The 22,756-nt window shown below is 36.9% G+C and overlaps 3 protein-coding genes, 1 long non-coding RNA gene and 1 pseudogene across 6 annotated transcripts; 3 read left to right on the forward strand and 2 right to left on the reverse strand.

Moving 5' to 3' along the window:
* Positions 1 to 392: 392 nt before the first annotated feature.
* On the forward strand, positions 393 to 3,489 carry LOC114747316 (zinc finger matrin-type protein 2). Its single transcript, XM_028935627.1, has 10 exons — positions 393 to 606; positions 712 to 792; positions 892 to 919; positions 1,067 to 1,149; positions 1,548 to 1,580; positions 2,053 to 2,131; positions 2,232 to 2,284; positions 2,414 to 2,474; positions 2,617 to 2,699; positions 2,936 to 3,489. Exons 1-10 carry the CDS (start codon positions 586 to 588, stop codon positions 3,023 to 3,025), a joined length of 612 nt encoding a protein of 203 aa, XP_028791460.1. The 5' UTR covers positions 393 to 585; the 3' UTR covers positions 3,026 to 3,489.
* Positions 3,490 to 4,196: 707 nt separating this feature from the next.
* LOC114747276 (uncharacterized) lies at positions 4,197 to 4,903 on the reverse strand. Its single transcript, XR_003740363.1, has 3 exons — positions 4,851 to 4,903; positions 4,464 to 4,689; positions 4,197 to 4,361 (listed from the first exon to the last, which is right to left on the reverse strand). It is a non-coding gene; the product is annotated as an uncharacterized LOC114747276 (long non-coding RNA).
* A 794-nt stretch (positions 4,904 to 5,697) lies between these two features.
* Positions 5,698 to 7,971, forward strand: LOC114747317 (uncharacterized). Of its 3 annotated transcripts, none has more exons than XM_028935628.1 (2): positions 5,698 to 6,123; positions 7,041 to 7,971. In XM_028935628.1, exons 1-2 carry the CDS (start codon positions 6,054 to 6,056, stop codon positions 7,793 to 7,795), a joined length of 825 nt encoding a protein of 274 aa, XP_028791461.1. In that variant the 5' UTR covers positions 5,698 to 6,053; the 3' UTR covers positions 7,796 to 7,971. The 3 variants fall into 3 exon arrangements, with proteins under 3 accessions (XP_028791461.1, XP_028791462.1, XP_028791463.1); XM_028935629.1 differs by having other exon boundaries at positions 6,110 to 6,123; positions 6,266 to 7,971; XM_028935630.1 differs by lacking the exon at positions 5,698 to 6,123 and adding an exon at positions 6,266 to 6,354.
* A 5,657-nt stretch (positions 7,972 to 13,628) lies between these two features.
* On the forward strand, positions 13,629 to 14,809 carry LOC114747315 (nicotianamine synthase). Its single transcript, XM_028935626.1, has one exon. It carries the CDS (start codon positions 13,666 to 13,668, stop codon positions 14,590 to 14,592), a length of 927 nt encoding a protein of 308 aa, XP_028791459.1. The 5' UTR covers positions 13,629 to 13,665; the 3' UTR covers positions 14,593 to 14,809.
* An 825-nt stretch (positions 14,810 to 15,634) lies between these two features.
* On the reverse strand, positions 15,635 to 19,758 carry LOC114747284 (homeobox protein knotted-1-like 1; annotated as a pseudogene).
* Between the last annotated feature and the right edge of the window lie 2,998 nt (positions 19,759 to 22,756).

A 22,756-nucleotide genomic window follows, 5' to 3' on the forward strand; every position in this document is an offset into this window, starting at 1 on the left:
AAGATTTATTTAACTAATTTGATTATATTAAAAAAGTTAGATAAGTTAATTAATTATAAGAAATATGATATGTTTTTTCTAAAATACCATAATCATTTTCATTAATATCCTCCCTTTTTTTTTATTTAATTATAGTTGAAAAAGCATCAATAATAGTAATTTAAAAAATTAATAAACATAAGAAATATGTCTTATATTTAAAATTAAAATTAACTTAATAATTAAGTTTTATATTAAAACAGGAGTAATTAATAAAAGCTTCTCATTGTACCAAATAAAAAAAACTCGTCTCTGTTTATCGATTATTGATTTGTTGGTTTTTAAACACTGGCTTTTGATTTGACCTAAAAGAGAGAACACTGGCTTTTGCGCGCATGGCACCAGTTAACCCCGCAGGAATGCGAGGTTGATTATTCAGCATCGTTTCACTTTACACAGCCGTTCTCTTGTTAATTAAATCTTTCGGTTCTATCTAGGGTTTGTCTATCGAATTGTTGCAGCGGTGCCGGTGATCTGTCTATTCGTTAATTGCTTCAATCAATTGATTTCCCGTTCCATCAGCCAGGGCAAGATTTTCGAGTCTCGATGGCTCACAACAGTAACAATGTAAGCTCTAATTTTCCTTTGGAGGAGAAAATTGTTTCTCACAACTTTTGCTTTGGAACGCTCATCGGATTTGTAAAATTTTCAATTCGTGGATTCTCTTCATAGGCCGCCGGAGTCGACAACACGTTCAGAAGAAAATTTGATCGAGAGGAGTATTTGGAACGAGCTCGGGAGCGTGAGAGACAGGTGAGTTATTACATTTTCGTTTCTATGTCAATGCCTGCTGACATTTTGCTTGTGGATTTTGAATAGTTTCGCTTAGTTAATCGTTTCATTTGTGAACAGGAAGAGGAGGCTCGATCTAGACCTAAAAGTAAGTCATTTAGTTTCTGATTTCGCTTGCATTTGCTTTCTGTTAGCATTTTGCACCTGAACTTTAGGGCTTTTTTGGTCGTTCTTGATTGACATGAGTACGTTATAGAGTTGGAGCCACGTTTACAACATCATCGTATTTATGCAGGCAAAGGTCCCCCAGTGCAGCGGAAACCCTTGAAACATAGAGATTATGAAGTGGACCTTGAATCCCGCTTGGGGAAGACTCAGGTAACAACTTTGGATAGGATTCTAGTTCTAAATGTATATGCTTTCGCAAAGCTAGGATTTCCGGCGTTGTATTGTGGCTTAGCTTCACACCTGCGACCAGATTTTATGGTTAGTTCCAGTAAGATAACATTTTTGCCTAATTTGCTCTCTCTTGGCTGCATGGTTTGCACAGACATTACGGGAGCTTCACATTCCTTCTCTTTGATCCTTTAACTTTCGTTGGCTTTCTTCGATCATGTGAAATATCTATAGTCTTTAGAACACGACCCCCCCGGGGGGGGGGAGAGGAAAAAACTTAATTTAGAAATGCCTGAGCGTTGTATTTTTCATTTTTATCTTTGAATGAACTTTTTGATTATTCAGTTCTACTAAAAAAATGAATATAAACCTTGTTGCAGGTTGTTACTCCAGTTGCGCCTCTAAGCCAGCAGGTACTTACATACCATGTTTGTCGACAGTTATTCCTAAATATCATAGCTGCCTTAAGTGAACAATTTCTTTGCCATTGTTGCTTTTCCCCACTATGTGATGCATCAAAATTTAGAGTAAAAATATCCGTCACTGAGCTTGCACTTTCCCTTGAAACACAAAATTCTGCTATCTTTTAAGATTTGAGAATTGATACAAGTAATGCTAGGGTTCAAGTAAGGCAAATTATGTGGATGATGATATATGTGAAGAATGGCGAGTGAGAATGGCTTGCTGGCTACTATTTTTCTGGGCATTGACAGTTAGTTTGTTTCTTGTATATATGCACAAAGAACAAGTAACTTAACTTGTACACTTGCATGTTCCAATCTTTGCTACTTGTGTCGTTGCTTATTATCTGGTACTCTGTATTCTGGTGTAACTTGTTTGACATTTCATTGCGGTTGTTCTCTGGATTATTTGCCTCTGTTGCAGGCTGGATACTACTGCCCGGTTTGTGAGTGTGTGGTAAAGGATTCTGCAAATTACTTGGATCATATTAATGGAAAGAAACGTATGTGGTCTTCTTAACATGCCTGCCTTGATTTAACATGTTAGTACTTGATTGAACTGTCTTCACCATTCTGATGATTATTATTTCTTTGTCCCTTAAGATCAAAGAGCTCTGGGAATGTCTATGCGAGTAGAGCGTGCTTCTCTTTCACAGGTATAGTGCAAGTTTGATTTTGCATTGGGAGGGGTGTGTGTGAGAGAGAGAGCATGTCTGCGGATCACTTTTTGTTAGTTGTTTCTGTACATGTGTTGGACAGCGGTGGTGAATTTTCTGATGAAACAGGTTCAGGAACGATTTGAAGTTCTTAAAAAGCGCAAAGCGCTTGGAAGCTTCACAGAGCAAGGTAAAGGCTTTGGAAAGGAGGCTATTTTTTTTTTTTTTTGGTTTGCTTTCCTTGGAAAAAATCAGTACTACCTAAGCAATTTTCTCTGTTTAGTTGTGGACAATTCCTTTTAATAAATATTTGTTTGATGATTACTATACAGATCTGGATGACCGGATCTTAAAACAGCAACAAGAAGAAGAAGAAAGAAAGAGACAGCGACGGGAAAGGAAGAAAGAGAAGAAGGTCAGCAGTTTAGTGCTTCTTATTGAATCTCCACGCATGGGATGGGTTGAAAGAAACATCCCGTCCTACCCCCACCTTAATACTGAAATGTTCATATCTGCCCAAAGAACCCTGGCAGTCCCAAGGGTTCCTTCTATCATGTTATCTTAATTAGTCATTACTGCTTTCCCCCCCATTTTCCCTTTTTTTTTTTTTTTCAAACAACGTATTTAATTATGTTTTGATTATGGGCTCAGAAAGAGAAGGAAGTTGAGGAAGCACCAGAAACAGATCCTGATGTTGCAGCTATGATGGGGTTCGGTGGCTTTCGGTCATCCAAGAAATGATGCCATGCCATATACTTCATTACGGAATCTTAACAATCATTTTGTAATGTTAAGCTAGATTTGGCATCTGTTGCCCACTCCAAGCATATATGGTGAAAGGAAAACGATGATGCATCTAGCAGCAGAAGAGGTGGATGGGGCTTGATGGATTCAATCTATAAATCATGCAATTCGTTTAGGTTATTTTATTGGCTTTGTTGATCTATGGTATATAAAGTGATCCGTGCCTTTTCACCTGCTCTGTTATTTCGCTAATTTGTTTCTTTTTAGACGCCCTTTCTCAATGGTCCATCCGGCGGGTGGACAGAAAATTTGGGAGGAGGTAAAAGAGTAAACTTTATGCATGGTTGTAGGCCCAACTGCCCAGGCTTACTGATTTAAGTATTCTCGTGCCCCGGGGTGAAAGGCTGCTTGGGATATGCTAATGCTTGCGCACTGATACATCCTGATGTCATTTCTCGGGCCATCTGCGTTGATCGTTGAATCCCTTGTGCATGGAATACTGGGCTCTGTTTGAGAAAATGAACTTGAGGGAAGTGGGAGTCTCGTGTCACCTAAAAATTGTTACTTCGAGAGATTGAATTTCGTGTTAGGGGTTGTTTGACTTCTCCTGAAAGTATCTTTGAAAAGTATTTTCAAGCAGAGAGATAAATTTCTTTTTTTTACATGTTTATTCCGTAATAAAATTATGATTTTTTTTTAATATAAACACTTTCTACATACAAGATCTCGAATTATTTTATTTTTATGTTTATTATTTTTTTAAGTCAATTTATCTAACTTATAAATTGATAAATAATTTAATGTTATATGATAAGGATTTTAAAAATTATGTTGCATGTTATTATTAATTGATTTATTCAGTCTTTTTAACTTATTCAGATCAGTGATGTCTTTTGGGGGAAGATTCAAGTCAGTTATGTAATTGTTATATTAAGAATTAAATGCAGTACTTCATTTGTATCCATTTATAAGAGACAATTAATTAAATTCCGTTGTATAATAAACTGTGTAGTTGTTTATAATTCATGGAATTTGTCAGGTTGTCGGGAAAGGCAGTAGCATGATGTAGATTTTTTTAATAGAAGTTTTTCCTCCAAATTTTACCATATGAAGTACATTAGTACAAAAGCAATTAAGGTTACGAGGAACCTATCAATCAGACCGCAAAGAGATCAAACGACTACTTCTTTCTTAATGCAAGTCATTGTTTGGCATTAAAGCAAATTAATTGCTGCTGCCACCAAGACGAAGAAGAGATGGGATCTAATCCAAATAGTTAAATTGCAGGCAGTGCTTATTTCTCCACCAATGTGATCTCCCAAGTTGAAAATCCCTGCACAAGCATATTATTCTCTAACTGAGGACAGCGAATATAAAATACAGAAGGGAAAGCAACCGGCGGCAAAAATCATAGCGGAAACAGTAGTATTTTGACCTCTTTCTTTGGCAAAGTTGCAACCAGCAATCAGTGCATATCTTATTTGCTGCACACTGGCTTTATTGTAGAATAGGAAATCGGATAGCATGTTATCTATGCAATTAAGCACAAGCTGTGTTTCTGCAAGGCATGGGCCACTGCAGAAAAAATCAGTCGCCTCAGGTGGTACGTTAATATTCCCAGATGGATTTAATCTATACAGCTGATCACATGCCACATAGATCTGCAAATTACCCGTGGCCAACCCAAAGAGAAAGCGTGAACACATCAGAGAAGAAACATTATTAATGGGCAAAAAAGAATGACCAGACAAGATTTCAAGAGCAGAAGGTTAACATGAAGCCCATGCAACCAGAGAAAGGAATATATGAGACACCGACTCACGAGGTTATTATCAAAGCAAGATAAAGCTTTTGCTAAGCTCTGTTCCTGAAATTGATCCTGTGCAGCCCCTGCTGAGGGCGAACGGTGAAATACACAAATATTACATGAAAACGTAGACAAAAGATGGATTTCAAATGTAAAGAATGACAAGTGATGGCTAACCTGAGTAGAAGCATAAAATTACTATAAAGATTAAGGAAGCCATGAATAAACTCTTCTTTGGCAGGAATAAATGTCCCATGATTGTGAAGGGTGGGAAGAGAAATATACATAGGAAGAATAAGGAAGAGTGCATCTTATTATGTCAAGGTATGGGGTGCCTCATGGTTCGACTTTTCCGAGGAAGAGGGGAGGGAGAGTCGGAGAGATGAGGGAGGCAAAATGGCAAAACTACAAAAGGAGGTGATGAAGTAGGTCAACCCCCGTAGAAGGGGAGAATGAAGGAGAGGTTTGTAGTTAGCAAAGATGGGACTTCGGAGGCTAATGGCAACGAAATGAGCGATGGTCGATGGAAATCTCAGGCAAAGTGTGACGCAATGCGTTGGTCGCCAAACCTGCGTCGGTCAACAAAGAATGAAAGCAAAATTAAAAGCGGGCATCGTGGAGATGCCGGGTATCGATCCAGGCACCTCTCGCATGCTAAGCGAGCGCTCTACCATCTGAGCTACATCGTCGACCGTTTTAAGTTTTCTTCAATCTGCAAGACCCTACAGATAAAGTACTATTATTACTATTTAATAGCAGAATGAGTACATAATTTGCTTAAAATTTTGAGAGTACTTCTCCGCATAAGGTTCCCGCAACGACTAACATCTCCGTCAGGGAGGTGCCTCTGAAACTTGACATCTTCCCCCAAGTGCTTGTGAATTCTTTTCTTATGAAAAAGGCCCTTGTCAACTCCCAATACAGTATTTGGGCCTGAAACGCCGGGCTTGCTTGCACAGTGGATTCGTAATCCCTTCCCTCAATACGGTGCGTTTTGGTTCGCCACGCTCGGAGTTCGAGGTCGCAGCTGTAAATGTCTTCCCAGTTCTCTCCCCCTTGCTGGAACGAGACCTCGTATCGAGTCTGTCGACAACACGTTCTTTGATTCTTCCCCCCTATTTCAAGTATGTCAACTGGCGGCGATTATTTGATCCGCTGAACGATATAGCAGCGTGATAGGTTATTTGCTTTTTAGGATTCGGGTTAATCGGTAGAGCCATGGATTTCCAGAAGAGGAGGGTTCAGTTACTGCTCTTCGTCGCGGGCATCATTGTTCTTAGCATCACAGGTACTCTTGAATCATTCTGTATTTCTATATCCATGTTTCGGATGTTCTAATTATTAGTGTTGATTACTTTCCCTTTTGAGTATTTTGGCATTAACATTACCCAAATATTAGCATGAGTGAGAATCACTAACTCCACTCACAGGTTTTGAACCTTACCAATTCTGCTGCACGTACTCTAGGATGAATTTATATCTCAACATTTCTGTTGCTTGCGTCGGTCTTGACTGAACAGTATCATTTTCTCCTGCGCCGTTTATATCTTGGTTCCCTGTTCACGATTAAAGTCGCACAACTCCTGCACCGTTTTCTCCATTTACAAAATTAATTTTTTATAGCGTTCACAAATTTTCAAAATGGATCTGCTGAATGTTGTTTGCGCCTGTGTAGGATCGAACGATTTGGAATTTGGAGTGCTAACCATTGTTTGTTGGTATTCATAGTATCATACTATTATATGCTTTATGCTCAAGCCACCATACTATATTTGGTTTGTTGCGTCGGACAGGACAGTTGCAGTTCACTTTCGATCATTCTTTTTGCCGTCCTTAACAGTTCTGCACTTTCTTTTTCTGAATTCTCGCTCAGTTTCAATGTGGAACTCTAATTTGGAGGTCTAAATCAATTTCCCACTGGGGTGAAGGATAGGGCTTACAGGTGGCAGAGCAGCAATGCCTGGTTATATTGTATCCCAAACTATAATTGGGCGATTTAGAAAAATATATTTGTTTTCTAGCATGAATTGTAGGAATGACTTCAACGTCTCATAATTTTCCTTGTTAAGTGATCATTTTCAGAACAGCTTCTAGTTCTTCCCGACAAGCTTCAGCGCATCAGCTTACTCTCTTTTAACCTTTTCCGTTTTTGGTATTTTTGTTTTGCTTGCTGAAGACTTCCTTTTGCATTGTTGTTATTTTCAGCTGAAAAATGCAGGCTGCTGGTTGGGGAGGAGGCGGCATCCCAAAGCGGGAAGTTTACATTCTTAAACTGCTTTGATATGGGCTCAGGAACTTTAGCATGTGTTGTCAAGGAAGGAGTGAAGCTTTATTTTTACAACATTAGAGCTGCTCACGTTGAAAGAGCAAGGAATCATGCAATCGAGTCTGCTCTTGTCGATGCTGTGTCACAAGGAATGTCAGCAAAGGATTCAGCTAAACATGCTCAGAAAGAAGGTGCCAAGGCTGCAAAATTGGCTTCACGCCAGGCCAAGCGAATTATAGGCCCTGTCATCTCTTCCGGATGGGACTTCTTTGAAGCTATGTACTATGGTGGAACTATCACGGAGGGCTTCCTCAGGGGCACTGGTACCTTGTTCGGTGCTTATGCTGGAGGTTTTCTGGGGGAGGAGAGGCTTGGAAGATTTGGCTATCTCGTCGGAAGTCACATGGGCAGTTGGTTTGGAGGCAGAATAGGACTAATGTTATATGATGTGGTTAATGGAGTGCAGTTCCTGTTGAATTCTGTTCAAATGGCTGGCAGTGAAGTTGAAGGTACTTTGGATCATGGAAGTTCTGAAGCACCCAAGAGTTCCTATTTTGAGGAAGCTCCTCTTTATGACAGGTCCGAAGGTTCTGATGAACCCAGTGTTTCTGAATCCTATGCCGCCGAAGAAGCCAATGCCTATGAATCTCCTGCCCATCAGAGCTCGGAAAAATATGAAAATTCCGATTTGTGATGAAATTTTTTTAGCTGATGCGTGCAAGGCATCAACTGCTCGAGTCATAATTGGATGCCTGATGTGTATGTTCGTTCCTTTGGTGTATTTACTTCCACCATTGGGCAACTCCCAAAGTACTGTAAAATATACCCCATGATTAATTTAGAAAAGATTATAATTTTAGTCTTTCTTGATTCTAGTTTCTTTACTCCAACTAACGAGGATTCCATAAAAATTAAGTAGTGATCTTTATAACTCATAAAAAGAGTTACTCTGTCAGGGATGCCGTGTAGGAAAATTGCCTATAGGTGAGAAATTATATATGGAAAAATTAAAAAAAAAGAATTATATTTACAAGTTAAAGTGTTAAACTTGCGCTTACAAAAAAAGTAGAAGCTTTAAACTTGCATATTTGGGAGTCATATTCATGCCATTCATGATTGAATTGTATATTTACAATCTAACTTTTTTTTAAAAAAAAAAATTTGTGGGAATTTCTTCATATAAATTTTCATTTAGCTTGATTAATTTAAATCTATATTATAGTAAAGGTAAAACTGTATTTTTCTAATTATAAAATTAAATAAGATTATGGATATGGGGGTATAGGAGCTTGGCGTTACTGTTCATTAACCTGTATATGATCTTTTCTAAATGACGTGCCTTGCCTGTTAAAAAATTTTGTATATATTTCCTTATGAAGATCGAATTCTCACTCTTACTGGGAGTTAACGTTTGAATTCTCGCTAAAAAAAAAAGCGTGCCAAAATTAATGGGAAAAGGAAATCTTGGTGTGGCGAGATCGTTTGCTGCTGTTATTCCTTTTGACCCCCTTGGTTTGGATTTATCCATTGGTAACCCCACAAGCGACTATGAGGTCAAGCAGCCTCTATAGTCTATGACTTTCCTGTGGCTGTGGAAGCGAGGGAGGGGTCGAAGACGAGGGGGCCCACTTACTTGCGAACCACCTGAGAAGACTAGATGCTCGTCCTGTAGTAATGAGGGCCCATTTCGTTGTTGAAATCCACAGCAATTGAAAGGGAATCAACTCTTCATTCTACCAACAGGAGTTGAGTCTAACAGAAACAGTTAATCTCTCACAACGTGTCCCTACTAGGAGAGGTACTCATATTTAGTACCTGATAGTGTTTTGAATAGGATTAACTCGAATAGGATGATATCTATGTTTTAACCCAAAAAAAAAAAAAAAAACTCTTCATTCCAGCCCTCTGTACATATAATAGGGATTTTGCAGCTGCAAACAACGGGAAGCCCCAATCACCGATGCTTCCATGGAGGTAGCTGAAGAAACGATGGCGGCATGGCCTATGCTGTTCGGTGGCTCCGCCTGGATGACCAATAAGATCAGAGAATACATTTATTTTCGTGTAGTTTTTATGGGCTTGAGGTCTCCTTTTTCATCCAACAAGAAACGAAGGACGGTGACTGTTAAAGGGTTTTTTCGGGTCATGAAATTTGTCTTAATATTGATAAATTTTTCATTACCACATAAAAGATGAATTAGAATTATACCGAATCTTCTTTGTGTTGAAGCTTGAATTATATTGAATCTTCTTGTTCAGTACTTTTTTCAACTTAATATAAAACACAATTAACTAATTTGAATAGATTAAAGATATTAATTAAATTAGTTAATATGATATGTTTCTTATAATGTACTTTAATTATCTTTTTAAATTTCTTTCCTCCTTTTATATTTGATTATTATTGAGGGAATATTAATAAGTTTAATTTGGAATCAAAATTGATAAACATGTGAAATAGTTCTTATATATAGAATAAACATCAATTCCTAAATTGGTTCCTATATTAAGAATCCAACAAGTGAGCATTCACAAGTAAAATTTTTTTAGGGGAATGTCATTAGAGTTTCTATTTTTTTTTTTTTTTGGCCAGAAGAGTCTACTTAATTTATACTACCTCTGGTCCTAATTATAAGAGCCAATTAACTAATTTGAGGAGATCAATAAAGTAAGTTAAGTTAGTTATTTATAGTACATAAGTTTTGTCATTCCTAAAATATTCTTGCTAATTAAGTGTATTGGCTAGAATTATCATTATTAGAAGGACTATCTTAGAAAAAAAATACATAAATATAAGAAAAAATTGATTTGAGTCTTATAATTAGGACCAAACTAAAAATTAAACCGGGTCTTATATTAAAGAGAGGAGGTAGTAATTAATACGTTGTTTGTGTCGAAAAAAAAGAAGTAGCCACTAGCCACGTCGCCCCCTCAATAATGCAATTTCTCTTAATAAAAAAGGTGCATCCGTGCATGATCAGCCTTTATTTTATTTTTCCTCCTTTAAACAAAATATCAGGACAACCGGATAGGTTATATTGTAAATTGTAAAGTCAATAAAATGAGCAAAAAAAATCACAGCCTCACGATTGGCCTGGTGTTTCTTGCACGAGAATGAAAAAGAATATACAAGCGTAGTCAATGACTTTTTTCCATGAGAATCATCATAACCTCACACAACACATTTAAGAAAAATAGTGTATATGTTAGCCATGTGGAATGCGATTATTGGATTATGCAATTAATATTCAATTCAAATACGAATAACCCCTTCGGGATAAGAAATTTTTTTTCCATAACCTGGACAAGGCTGGCCAGGGAAAAGGACCACACGGTCCCTGGGCTTACAGGTGAATTGAAATTCAAATTGTTTTAAAGAGAATACTTAGCATATTATTTAATTTTAATATAATATAATATACTAATATAAGGTCATGTCAATAAAAAATGGTTAATAAAAAAAATGATAAACCACTCTATCTTGACATCATAACCAGGATATAATATGTGTATATTCTACAAAATATACGGAACAAGTGGGAGAATCACGCATAAGGAGCATGAAAAGAAATGAGAGGATGTTTGGTAACTCTCAAAAGTGCTTTTAAAAAGCATTTTTTGAAAAACAAGACAAATTTCTCTACATGTTTACTGTGTAAACTGTAAAAATATTTTTAAAATTATGGTTTGATTTCCATCTAAACGCTCCTGGATCGTCTTAAAGTATCATGGCTATTTAAAATTACACACATGTAAATGGATAAAAATATTTTTACGCGTTTACGATCTCAACTGTGAATCCTGAAAAATTTAGTCGTAAATGAACGGTGGATTATAAAAATTTAGTAAACTCCAAAAAATCGGTTGTATTTTCTGAAAGTTTAATTGTAAATAATATAAGTATATTTTTAAATAAATTGTAAATCATACATATAATATAGATACTAGAAATATTTAGCCAATTAACTTCTGGCTTTTAGGATTAAGTCTTTGGTTTTTATAGTTAAACTTTCAGAATCTATAAAACTTTATAATCACAAGTGATTTCCAACTGATATTCCACTATTTATAATTAAACTTCTAATATCTGTAAGTGAGTATTTTTAATTTATAAATGTTTGCCAATTTATAATTTATTTGTAATTGATCTCTCGAGAACTGGAACTAAAGTCTTTACGCCGTGTAAATTATTTTCTATAATTTATAACTGAGTTATGTGTTAATCGTGCACGGCACTTTTATTTATTTGTTTGTTTTCCAAAAATGTTTTAAAATAATTATTTTATTTTCATTATACTTCCGTGTAATTCTCCGTAAATAAGCAACACAATACGACGTTAAAGTTTGAAAAATTGCAGAACAGTGAATCGTCTCTTCCCTCCGGCTCGTTGATGCCAACCAGTGTCCCTTTCGATTTCGTGAAGACGTATTCGCGATACGTGTCCAATTTATTTTTAATATTTAATTATCACAATTCACTATACATATTTACTCTATGCCATGATCTCATCGACGACACAAAGATAATATTAATAAGTATAAATCGCGATGCATGCTGAGAGAAAAGTCGTTTTTTTTTTTGCAACTAGAGGAAATTCATTAATCATTTGCATGTATAGTATACATGCCAAGTTATTATTATGTCCTAAATGTAAGACCCTTATACACACTAGTATAAGGGTCTTACATTTAAGACCGGAGGAGTATTTTTTTTGGCCAAAATTATTACTACCTCCGATCCTTAATATAAGACCCCATTTGATTTTTATTTAGTCCTAAATATAAGACCTCAATCCGCTTTGTTTTTTATATTTATCTATTTTTTTTCAAGATAGTCCTTTAATAATGATAGTTCTAGATAACAAACTTGATTAGTAAAAATATTTTAGGAAAAACAATATATATTCATTACAAATAACTAACTTAACTAAGTTCTTTAATTTCTTCAAATTAGTCAACTGGGTTTTATAATTAAGACCGGAGGTAATATATTTATTGGCAGCATAGTTATTTGAATACATTTGGTATGCCTGTTTATGCATCATCTAATAAAACAAGATGAAGTTATTGGTCTAAACTATATTTGTTCGTAACTTCGTGTTGTGCAATGTGGATATTTTACTCTCTTTTTTTCTATAATATAATTTATGCATTCTAGGACGGCATGGTGATTTATTTTAAAATAAGAGGGAAAATGTCTGGTGAGGTCAGGAAAAGTTAAAAGGAGAGGGGATGCTGCCGCACACAAAATGGGAAGCTTGATGTCTCATATCTTAAAAATGTCAAATTGTTTTGTTGGGGGGTTGTGGTCTGAGGCTACGGAGAATCATGGGTTAGGAAAAATTAAGAATAACAACTGAAGCTATATTTTGTGGTAAAAATAGCAAAAGTGCAATTAGAAAAGAATATTATTCATGAGCGTATATTTATTTACGGTGTTACTGGATCAATATAATATGGTTTTTAGGCAAGAAAAGATGATCGTGTGCCACCCACGCGCGATCCCAAATGTCAACTGAGTCGGATGCTGAGATCAGCAAGCGAATTGTTTCAAAAATGTTGGACAGTGACGTTCTGACGTTGTTCGGTGATCAATGGGTGTGAAACCAAAAACCACTCGGAATCTACTCATTATTATTCACTCCACCCGGGACCACCCGTAATTTCCCACAGGGTTTTGGTTCCTCAATGAAATTATTGCGCATAGCAGATAAAACACCGTAAAACTCCATGGCGTCTGTTTTCTGGCCTTGCCGTAGCTATATCATTAGCCACTGTGCTACGTCTAGATATTCCCTCCAATCCTTTTATATATAAGTAACATTTTCTTATATAAATATGGTACTATATAAAGATACGTAACACTTTGTTTTTATTTAAAAGTTAATGCTTTTTTTTTCTATTTTTACTCTCAATTAATCATATGTTTTTTAATGTCTGTTTTTTCACTCATTATGTCCTATTTTTCTCAACTCATTCTCTTTTTCACTCACAATTTTCATAAATAAAAATACATCTCTCGTATATGTGTTTATTCAAAAGCTTCATGCACGTCCTGATTTAGCCTTTTACGATTGCGTTATCCATGCTGTGAAGTGTGAGCTCCCATTAGATGCCCTTGTGTTTTATCTGTTTCTTCCAAGTCGCGACACGCACAAAGAAAGATTCATAGATGCCATGAAATAGTACTCCACACAGATCTGAATTAGTAAGCACAGCATGAAGCTTGCAGCCAGCCTATGAAGCCTCTCTCATGTGTTCCCCCAACCCTTTTATTTTTCCTTCAAAATAATACTGTCCGCATGGTTTCTCTTCTTCTTTTTTTTGGGTTGGTTAAAAAACGAGAAGTTGCTTTACGAAATTAGATTTTATTTGGATGCCTTACTTGAACCACATACATAGCAAGTAGCCGGGGAAATCAAAATTTCCACGGCGCCCCTGCGACAGGGAAATATAATCGGAAAGAAGCCAACGATGTGGGCCCTGGGAGCGGGCTTAAATATTGACGCAAGGGGGTGATATCGGGCACAGGGCTAATTGTAGGGATAACCTCATAGTGTCGACATGGTTGGCGAGCAAGAGCTGCTGGTTGACAAAGTCTGCGGGCTGTATGATCAAATCTCAAGGCTACAGAGCCTGAAGCCCTGCAAAAATGTCGACATGCTTTTTACCCAGCTCGTCCTCACATGCATGCCACCTATACCCATCGATGTCACCAAGCTCAGTTCCCGCGTCCAACAGATTCGATCCAAACTTATAAGAATCTGTGGTGAGGCCGAGGGACTTTTGGAGAGCCACTACTCCTCCATCCTAGCCTCCCACCACGACCCTCTCCGCCATCTCCACCTCTTTCCTTACTATTCCAATTACCTCAAGCTCAGCCTTCTCGAGTTCAGCATCCTCAGCCAACACTACCCCCGTGTCCCTTCCAAGATCGCCTTCGTCGGCTCCGGCCCCCTTCCTCTCACTTCCATTGTATTGGCCTCCAACCACCTTCCCTCCACGGTGTTTCACAACTTTGATATCGACCCCGTAGCCAATTCCAAGGCCGCGCGCTTGGTTTCTTCTCATCCTGACCTGTCCAAGCGCATGGTGTTTCACACCAGTGATATATTGCGAGTCTCAGAGGAGTTGCAGGAGTATGATGTTGTTTATCTGGCGGCTCTTGTGGGGATGGGGAAAGAAGAAAAGACTCGAATCATTGATCATTTGGCCGAGCACATGGCCCCTGATGCGCTTCTGTTGCTGAGGAGTGCGCACGGGGCTCGGGCTTTTCTGTACCCCGTGGTTGACCCTTGCGATCTCGCGGGCTTTGAGGTTCTCTCTGTGTTCCACCCCACTGATGATGTCATCAATTCAGTAGTCGTGGCTCGTAAGTTTGCTGTGCCAACACAAAACCTTGCCTCTGCCATGCTGCTCAACCTCGATGATCTCAAGCATGGAGATATGATTAACGAGGGATTATTGCAGGCTGACGTGGAGGAGGACTGAACGTCGCCTACCCCTGTACGTCTTATCACAAATATCACTTGTATTTGTGTGATCTCCTGGTATCGCTCTACGCACTTGTTTGACTTAGTTTCAGTCATGTCTTCCTTAATTGTTTGCGAATCATCTAGCTAGTAGCTAGCGATTGGTATGTATATTTTCTCGTGGTGTCGTCTATGATTTTTTCAAAGAAATAAAAAGACCAGCGATTATGTGTTTAGATCGTCGCTTTTTTTCAAAGAAATAAAAAGACTAGCGATTATGTGTTTAGATCGCCGCCCTCCAGCAAGCCATAACGGTACGGGTGAGTATGAATTGATAGCATCCCCGTCTATATATTACTCACCAAAGTCGATGGCGTATATAGTCCATGAATTCAGGACTTCGTTCGTTCGTTCGTAGATGACGGTGGCTTCTCCTTTTGTTTTAGTGCTCGATCAGTCATGTTTGGTGTCGAACTCGGTTACTGTATGACCGGAGAAGAGGCAGTGGGGGAAGCTAAAGAGAATATGAACAGGGTTTCTAGAAAGATTGGGTGTCTTTTGCTTCAAAATTGTTTATAACGAGGGAGTGACGGTGTTGGGCAGGCGTCGGTAGAAACGAAGATTCTGGATGCGGGTGCGGCGTGCGACGGAGCATTGGGGGGCGATGATGATTCCCGCACATCAATTATTTTAACATAATAATCGCGAAAGGTCAATCATTTAAGTTGCAAGTACGTGAACGAAACCTTTCTTTCAATACTGTCATCACGCCACTTACCAACAATTTATCATCTTATCGTCTTCGCCTGATACCGCAAAACTACAACCTCTTTAAAGGAAGCTGCAGTGTGTAATTTATACACAGCAGCAATATCATTCAACTAAACGACACCTAACCCCCTGTTGAGTCCGCATCCACTAATTCAGCATTCATCTTCCCTACATATCATATCACCCAGCCCATAGCCATTATGCTCAGCTCCTATAACATCACCGTCCCTTCATTGATTGGGCCTTCTCATTTTAATATATATTTATATAGATTGGGTTTGGGCAAAAGATGACCATACAATAACTTCAACAAATTCCAAGGCATTAAGATAAGTCAGATCACGTACGTTATGATCGTTCTAATGATTCGAGCCTTTGGGTAATTAAAATATTTCAATTTACACAATCTGGCTGCACAAGGAAAGGAACCACTACTGTCTTTACCTATCTATCAAGGTCGCTAACGCAGAAACCCCCTGAAGAGCAGCGTTCTAAAAGACATGGTATCTCCTTTTCTTTACTTCTGTTTTGCTTTTTTTGAAACTATATATATTGTCGTAACACAGAACGATAACTGCTTAATCGGCTAGAGCTTTTGAACCACTTCTATAAGCAAAAGAAAGCTAGCTGGCGAACAAGTTGCAGAAAATCATGGCGTTGATGCGTGCTCTCAAGTGTCAGCCAATGCCGCCGTCACTCGCGCCTTCCGTGAGGGAGCTGCGCATGTCTTCGGAGGGTTTCCAATGCCGTTTCCTCTGATTGATGAACCAATTATTGATCTGCTTATGATCAAGTCCAGTCATTTCTGATAGCTTCAATTTCTCCTCTTCCTGCCTCATTATTCTCAGAAATCAGGCTTCTTCTATACCCAAAATGGCATACCTCAACAAACACACACACTTACCGTAGGATAAGGCCATCTGCAGTGGGAGTACCACCATTGAAGGAGAGCCGTCCTCGCATCCTTTGGAAGCTTGTTCTTTTTCTTTTTCTTCGAGAACTCCTTCCTCAAACCGCTAATGTAGCCACTGTACTTGCGAAGCAGCATTTCTCTTAGCTCTTGATCACCTGCAAAACGGCTCCCATAACATTCATCACCATCGCCTGCTTCTGCATCTCCACAAAAAATTCCCTTCTCTTTACTCCCACTCGCCTCATCTGAAATAAATGGCCCACACTGTCACCATCAGCCCTATCGGATACGAGCTCAACCACAAACGAATCATGAGTTTTGAGAAATTAAGAACTGTACATGTCAAATTGGAATTAATTCTACCTCCCTTTCTTAATTAGTTTATCGGCTGATCCCATTCCCGTACATGCATGCATGCACAGAAAAACAGATGAAACAAGATTTCGCATAAAATTCCAGTAACAACTGAATTTGTCTTGATCATTAAATTTCTTGGGGCTTGGTGGGCTGGCAAGTATACTAGATCCTAAGCCACTATGCGTGGTTTAGGGGTGGTGGGGAATCTGCATAATGAACGAGCGGTCGTAGTTTTAAATATTGCTCCGTCATGTACAGGAAGGGGGAAAATGTCGAAACTTCAGGGTGGAAGGACGCTGTTGTTTGTAAAGCAAATGATTGAGCACACAGTAGAAGAAAATGGTGTTAAAGAGTTTGCGCGTAACCAGCCACAATCCAGGGAATACTAATGGCCCTGTTTTTGAAATGCCAATTTAACTTTTTGTTCTCATTGTTGATTTTGATGTCCTCGTGATCTTCACGAAACACAGCTGAAATGGTCCCCCACAGAAGATGATGCAAATTCCACTTTGGTTTTTTCATTTTCTAGCAAAGATCCTACTTGCTTCTTTTAGCTTCAAGAGACAACGTCAGTTTCGAACGAAAAAGCAAGAATTGGTCCCCCGCCCCCTACACATATATATTCTCAGAATCATGCGCATTTCACTTCAGTCACGCGCAAACTGTACATAGCAAAAATTGAATAATGAATATTGAACCACAATAAATGTCGTTTTGACATTACGGCCTGTGTGGCACTAAATGAGAATGAAAAGGGGAATAGCGGTGAGAAAGCTTTCCCACCATAAACATGGCATAAAGCCCACTTTTTCGGGGTGAAGAAAACATCTGCTATCTACCAAACACAATAAAAATACTACCCCCAGAGTCGGATGATTAATATAAGACACAATTGACTAATCTGAAAAAAATTAAAGAAACTAAAAATTATTTTAAAGTAATTATACTTATTATTTTTTCCAAACTATTTTGCAACATATGCTAGAATTAAGCAATTTTTAACTTTTTTAATCTCACCAATTAGTTAACTAAGCCTTATATTAAGTACAAGAGGTCGTACTTTTCCTGACCTTCCTCCTTAACCAGGGTCCCCTTTTTCATGTACTAGTCGCAGTCCTAAGGTTGAATTCAGAAAGATGCCATAGAGGAAATGCCATCTCCTCAATAATCAATAATTCATATATCCTACGTTAATGTGCTAATCTCAGATTTTGACATTAGTACGGATGAAAGTAGATAACAACTAATATACGACGACTTAGCAGCATTAGTCGCTTATTTCTTACTACGTAGAGGAGACGCGAGTGACCCTATGCACCCACGGGACTAAGTTCTCACTCAAATACCACATGCATCATTTAAAAAATTAAAAATAAAAATGACACAATACATCACCAACCCCTTCTATTCTATAATAGTTCGGTCAAGTCATATTAAATACCCCTTTTTAGCAAAAAAAAAATACACTCAGACTTCCTCTCCATTCATTTACTTCCAGTGAATTGAAACTTCCTACTCAATTAATATATGTTTCTTTAAAAACAAAATTGCAACTAGATCGCAGCTATATCATGAAAAAGTTAACTTCTTTTTTTTTTTAAAAAAAAAAGTATAATAGAAGTTTGTATAATACATATCAACATTTAGAGAAGACGAGTGTGATTTTTGTAAAAAATAAACATGAAGAATAAGACAAGCTCAGTGAGATTAGCATGATCAGTGATAACTCGATAACAAGGAAACTAATAACAGCCGTTTAGCATCTGTGCTTTTTTTTTTTTTTTGAAAAAAAATAATTAAGTTTATCACTCATAGATACATCGCTATTACCAACAGTTATCACCAAATTAAACGATTATCACAAATACTTGAAGGATGAAATTTGTTGACATTGAAATGTTCCATAACAAGTGAAAGCAAATAATAGTATCGCAAAAATCTGGACCTTTTGATAGACAGCTTGAAATGGGCACATTTTCATAAATGTTGAGATTAAAAATGCAATGTAGTCTGGATCTCTGACGTACGGGAAGGGCCATTCATGTTCAGCAAGCAATAGTAACAACAATAGAGAGAAAGGGAAAAAAAAAAAAAAACAAAACACACACACACAGTAGATGCCCATTCTTGAGATAATATAATGTTCGAGAGACTACCAGAGGAGGGACCGATGATCCTTGCAAAGATTGCTGAGTTTTGATTCCATAGTGCACAGAACACAAAGTGGCTTCGTCGAAGGCTTGGACAACTCCTCTTTGTATCTATTCAGAACCCACAGTATGATTCCTTGCAGCAGCAACAAATTCAAATCTTTCGTCAGAAGCAATAACACTCCACATATAAATCTCACATAATCCTTTAAACGACGAGGGCAACAACAAAACGCATAGTAACAGTATGTATGTATATCGTATATATATAAATATAAGCGTACCATGAACTTGTCAAGTTCAGGGGTCGTCCCCTATTCTACGAGGATTACCGAAGGTGGTTGTGCTCGCCCTTTATTTTCCTAAGAAGGGATACTCTTTCTGGGGAGGCTCCCACCTTAGAACACAACAAAATACGCCTTTCGCTGCTTAGTAAGCAATATTCATATAAACTGAAGAATACGTTAGCTTAGAGCGCGGCTGGCGTGCGTGCGTGCATTAGTTTGTGTGCGATGTGGAATAATATCAGTGAATTAGGGAAGAATCATGAACCTTTTGGCAGTCTATGTAGGCAGAGAGTAAGTCAGGATAAAGAGGGTGATTGGCGATCTGGGTCTTGAAGAACCGATCTGATCCGGAATCATCCGGGTCGGGCGCTTGGAGGAGGAAGCCACGAGTGTTCAGCCTGTAATTATTATCCAGATATCGCTGACAGAAGGAAGGTTGAACGAAGAAGATATATGAAGCGGAGAGAAAGGCAGGGGGATCACCGGAGAAGAAGAAGCAGCAATTAGTTAAGGGAGAGGAGTGGGGGAGCAAAAAAAGAGGGGAATTAAGGAAGGCACGTGTGAGTGTGAGTGTAAGGAGTGTAAAGGATGAAGATGGAGGGGAAAGAGAGGAGGGAGGAGGAGGGTACAGTGGAAGGAAGGATAAGATGATGGGAAGTAGGGCGGAGAAGTCCATAGTGAAAGAAGGGAAGAGAGGGAGAGAGAGAGAGGGATGGGACCGTAATGCGCTTGGTTCAATGCGCAGAACTGAAGCCTCCTAATTTAATATTCTTAAAGCTCTGGCCAAAAAATAATATTCTTCAAGCCATATCTTTCGTGGTCAGTATACAAGAGTGAGTTTTAGTTTATTTTATACGAATTTCAGGGACATTAAAAAAATTAATTAGGTATGTTAATTATAATAGATATGTGTTGATTTTTTTAAACTACCCTATTTAATCATACACATAAAAATTATTTTTTGATAGAAACTCTTTCAATCAATAAAGATATTTTAAAAAATATTATAAATTTGAGAAACAAAATCAACTAAAATCTTATATTTTAGATCAAATTTAATCTTTAGCTAACTCTTATGTCAAGAATAAGAGGTAGTATGCATACTTGAGGTTCACAGCAAAAAATGTTGAAGGATATACTTCGTAGTCGTATTTTTTTGATAGAAACTCTTTCAATCAATAAAGATATTTTAAAAAATATTATAATTTGAGAAACAAAATTCAATAATAAAGATATTTTAAAAAATATTATAATTTGAGAAACAAAATCAAATTTATATTTTAGATCAAATTTAATCTTTAGCTAACTCTTATGTCAAGAATAAGAGGTAGTATGCATACTTGAGGTTCAGCAAAAAATGTTGAAGGATATACTTCGTAGTCGTACGTACATAAAACCAAATTCGCGTATATCTAACAGCAGTGATGTTATTTGATAAAATAATGTTGAGACAATGATGAATTTAATTCAAAATATTAAGTTGTAAGATAAAATTATGATATTGTTTTTAAGATTTCAATGACATAATAAAACATTCAAACTAGAAGAATAGAAATAAAAATGCAACTTGTGATACTTAATATAAAATTTTGTTTGATTTTTATTTTAATCCTAAATATAAAACCCCAATCCACTTTGTCTCTCATACTTATATATTTTTTTTCAAAGTAGTTCTTCTAATAATAATAGTTCTAGTCAATACACTTGATCAGCAATAATATTTTAGGAAAGACAATACCTATTTAAGACAAATAACTAATTCAACTTACTTTTTTAATATCTTCAAATTAATCAACTAGTTGTTATAATTAGAAAAGATGGTAGTATAAATTATTTGAGGGTGATTGAAGGGGATGCAAATTCGTCTTATTTGTGCTTTATTACCGGGGCATGTATGATTGAGTTGAGCTTTTGACTAATGGAGTTAGCATTACACGCGATAATTCTACTGTGAGGTTTAACTAATACTGTCAAGAAAAATAGTGACGCTAACCTCTTTTTTTTTTTTTGAGAAAAAACCTTAAAATGCATCCGGAAGACTGGAACAAAACGTGATAATTCTGCGAGAAAGTGCTTAATAAAATATTTTATCCAAGAAAACTTAATTATTTTCATTTTCCTAAACAAGTACGTTATCTTTGGGTTTCCACCTCAATTTTCAAAGATTCGATTTTTTTTTTTTTTATGCGCTCCCTTTCTTGAGGTGGCAATGGATTTCTGTTTTCGCTCCAAAAATAATTCCGGCAGTTACAGCACACAGGCCTAATAACAGATAGATTATGGTTTTAATATTTAATAATTACTGCATTAGTGCAGATCAAAATCCAGGGGATCATTGCCCAGATGTCTCTGTATAGACTATAGAAAATAGTTTAGGTGAACTCCATAATACACTTACGAAATTTCATTAGGGTTTAGAAATAATAGAAACTCGCATAAAACCTCGATAAAATAAAACACTGTGAATTAACGAAATCAGTTGGGACTGTTGTGGAGTTAGGTTTTGGAACAAAAATTTTCCTTCATTGAATCTTGATAAAATTTGTTATCCTTTGATTATTGCTTTTATTAATATTTTATCATGGCACGGAATTTTTATCAAATTTGCACTTTTCAGATGACTAAATTTACAGACATCTGATACGTTAAAAAAGCATCATGGACGATTATGATAATCCTGCTATTTTTTGCACACAAGTTTCAACCTTTTTTCACTTGCTGACCGCGAAAGAAATTTTACTACTTTCAGTCCTAATTATAAGAGCTAGTTGATTAATTTGATGAGATTAAAAAAATAAGTTAAGTTAGTTATTTGTAATAAATATGTGCTGTTTTTCCTAAAATATCATTGTTAATCAAGTGTATTGGCTAGAACTACCATTATTAGAAGGATTACCTTAAAAAAAATATAAATATGAAGGACAAAATAGATTAGGGTCTTATATTTAGGACAAACATAAAAATCAAATAAGATTTTATATTAAGCATTAAAGGTAGTATTACTTAGAAGTAGGTCAAATTCTTTTTATAAAATGGAAAGAAAAATTTTCAGAATAAATAGCTTTGAAGAACTACCCGAGACTACCTCAAGCGGTAAACCCTTATAATGCATAGCCAAAAAAAAAAAGAAGTTTTGGAGAAAAATTTATAGTTTTTCTTTTAAAATAGCCTGATATATTTTTTGTTTTATGCGCGCGTGTGAGTAGAGAGAGGAAAAGAAAGAAAATAATTGTTGTGTCTAAATGAGGATCTTCAGTGAAATGGTTTTGCTTTTTTTTTTTTAAGCATACGTATCTTTTTATTGGAGATAATCCTACTCAAAATACTATAGTCTGTAAATACTAAATGTGAGTAACTCTTTTAATAAAGATTCAAATCTTAGTTCATTATATTATAAGAAACTAGTTTCTTTGACTAGATATAATTTCTGTGAGTACTTAGTAATGGTTTTGCTTTTAAGATAAAGGACTAAAAAAGTTAGATGAAGGAGCCCAAAAATAACATCCGTAGAAGACAGCCCACAAGCAAAAGAGAGATGGTTTTGCTTTCCGCAGACGACTACCGTTGCCAGTACTTGACCATATTCCTTCCGTTCATTGCATATGGTGTTGACGCAACCTTGTTGAAAATCAAACTAATCATTCGCGCTGCGAGGATCAGTGACACAAGTGGTTAACCTCATTATAATTAAAATAATTTAATTTA

The sequence above is a fragment of the Neltuma alba genome, unplaced genomic scaffold (assembly GCF_004799145.2).
Source record: "Neltuma alba isolate B1F8T4 unplaced genomic scaffold, ASM479914v2 tig00005275_pilon, whole genome shotgun sequence".
NCBI lineage: Eukaryota > Viridiplantae > Streptophyta > Magnoliopsida > Fabales > Fabaceae > Neltuma > Neltuma alba.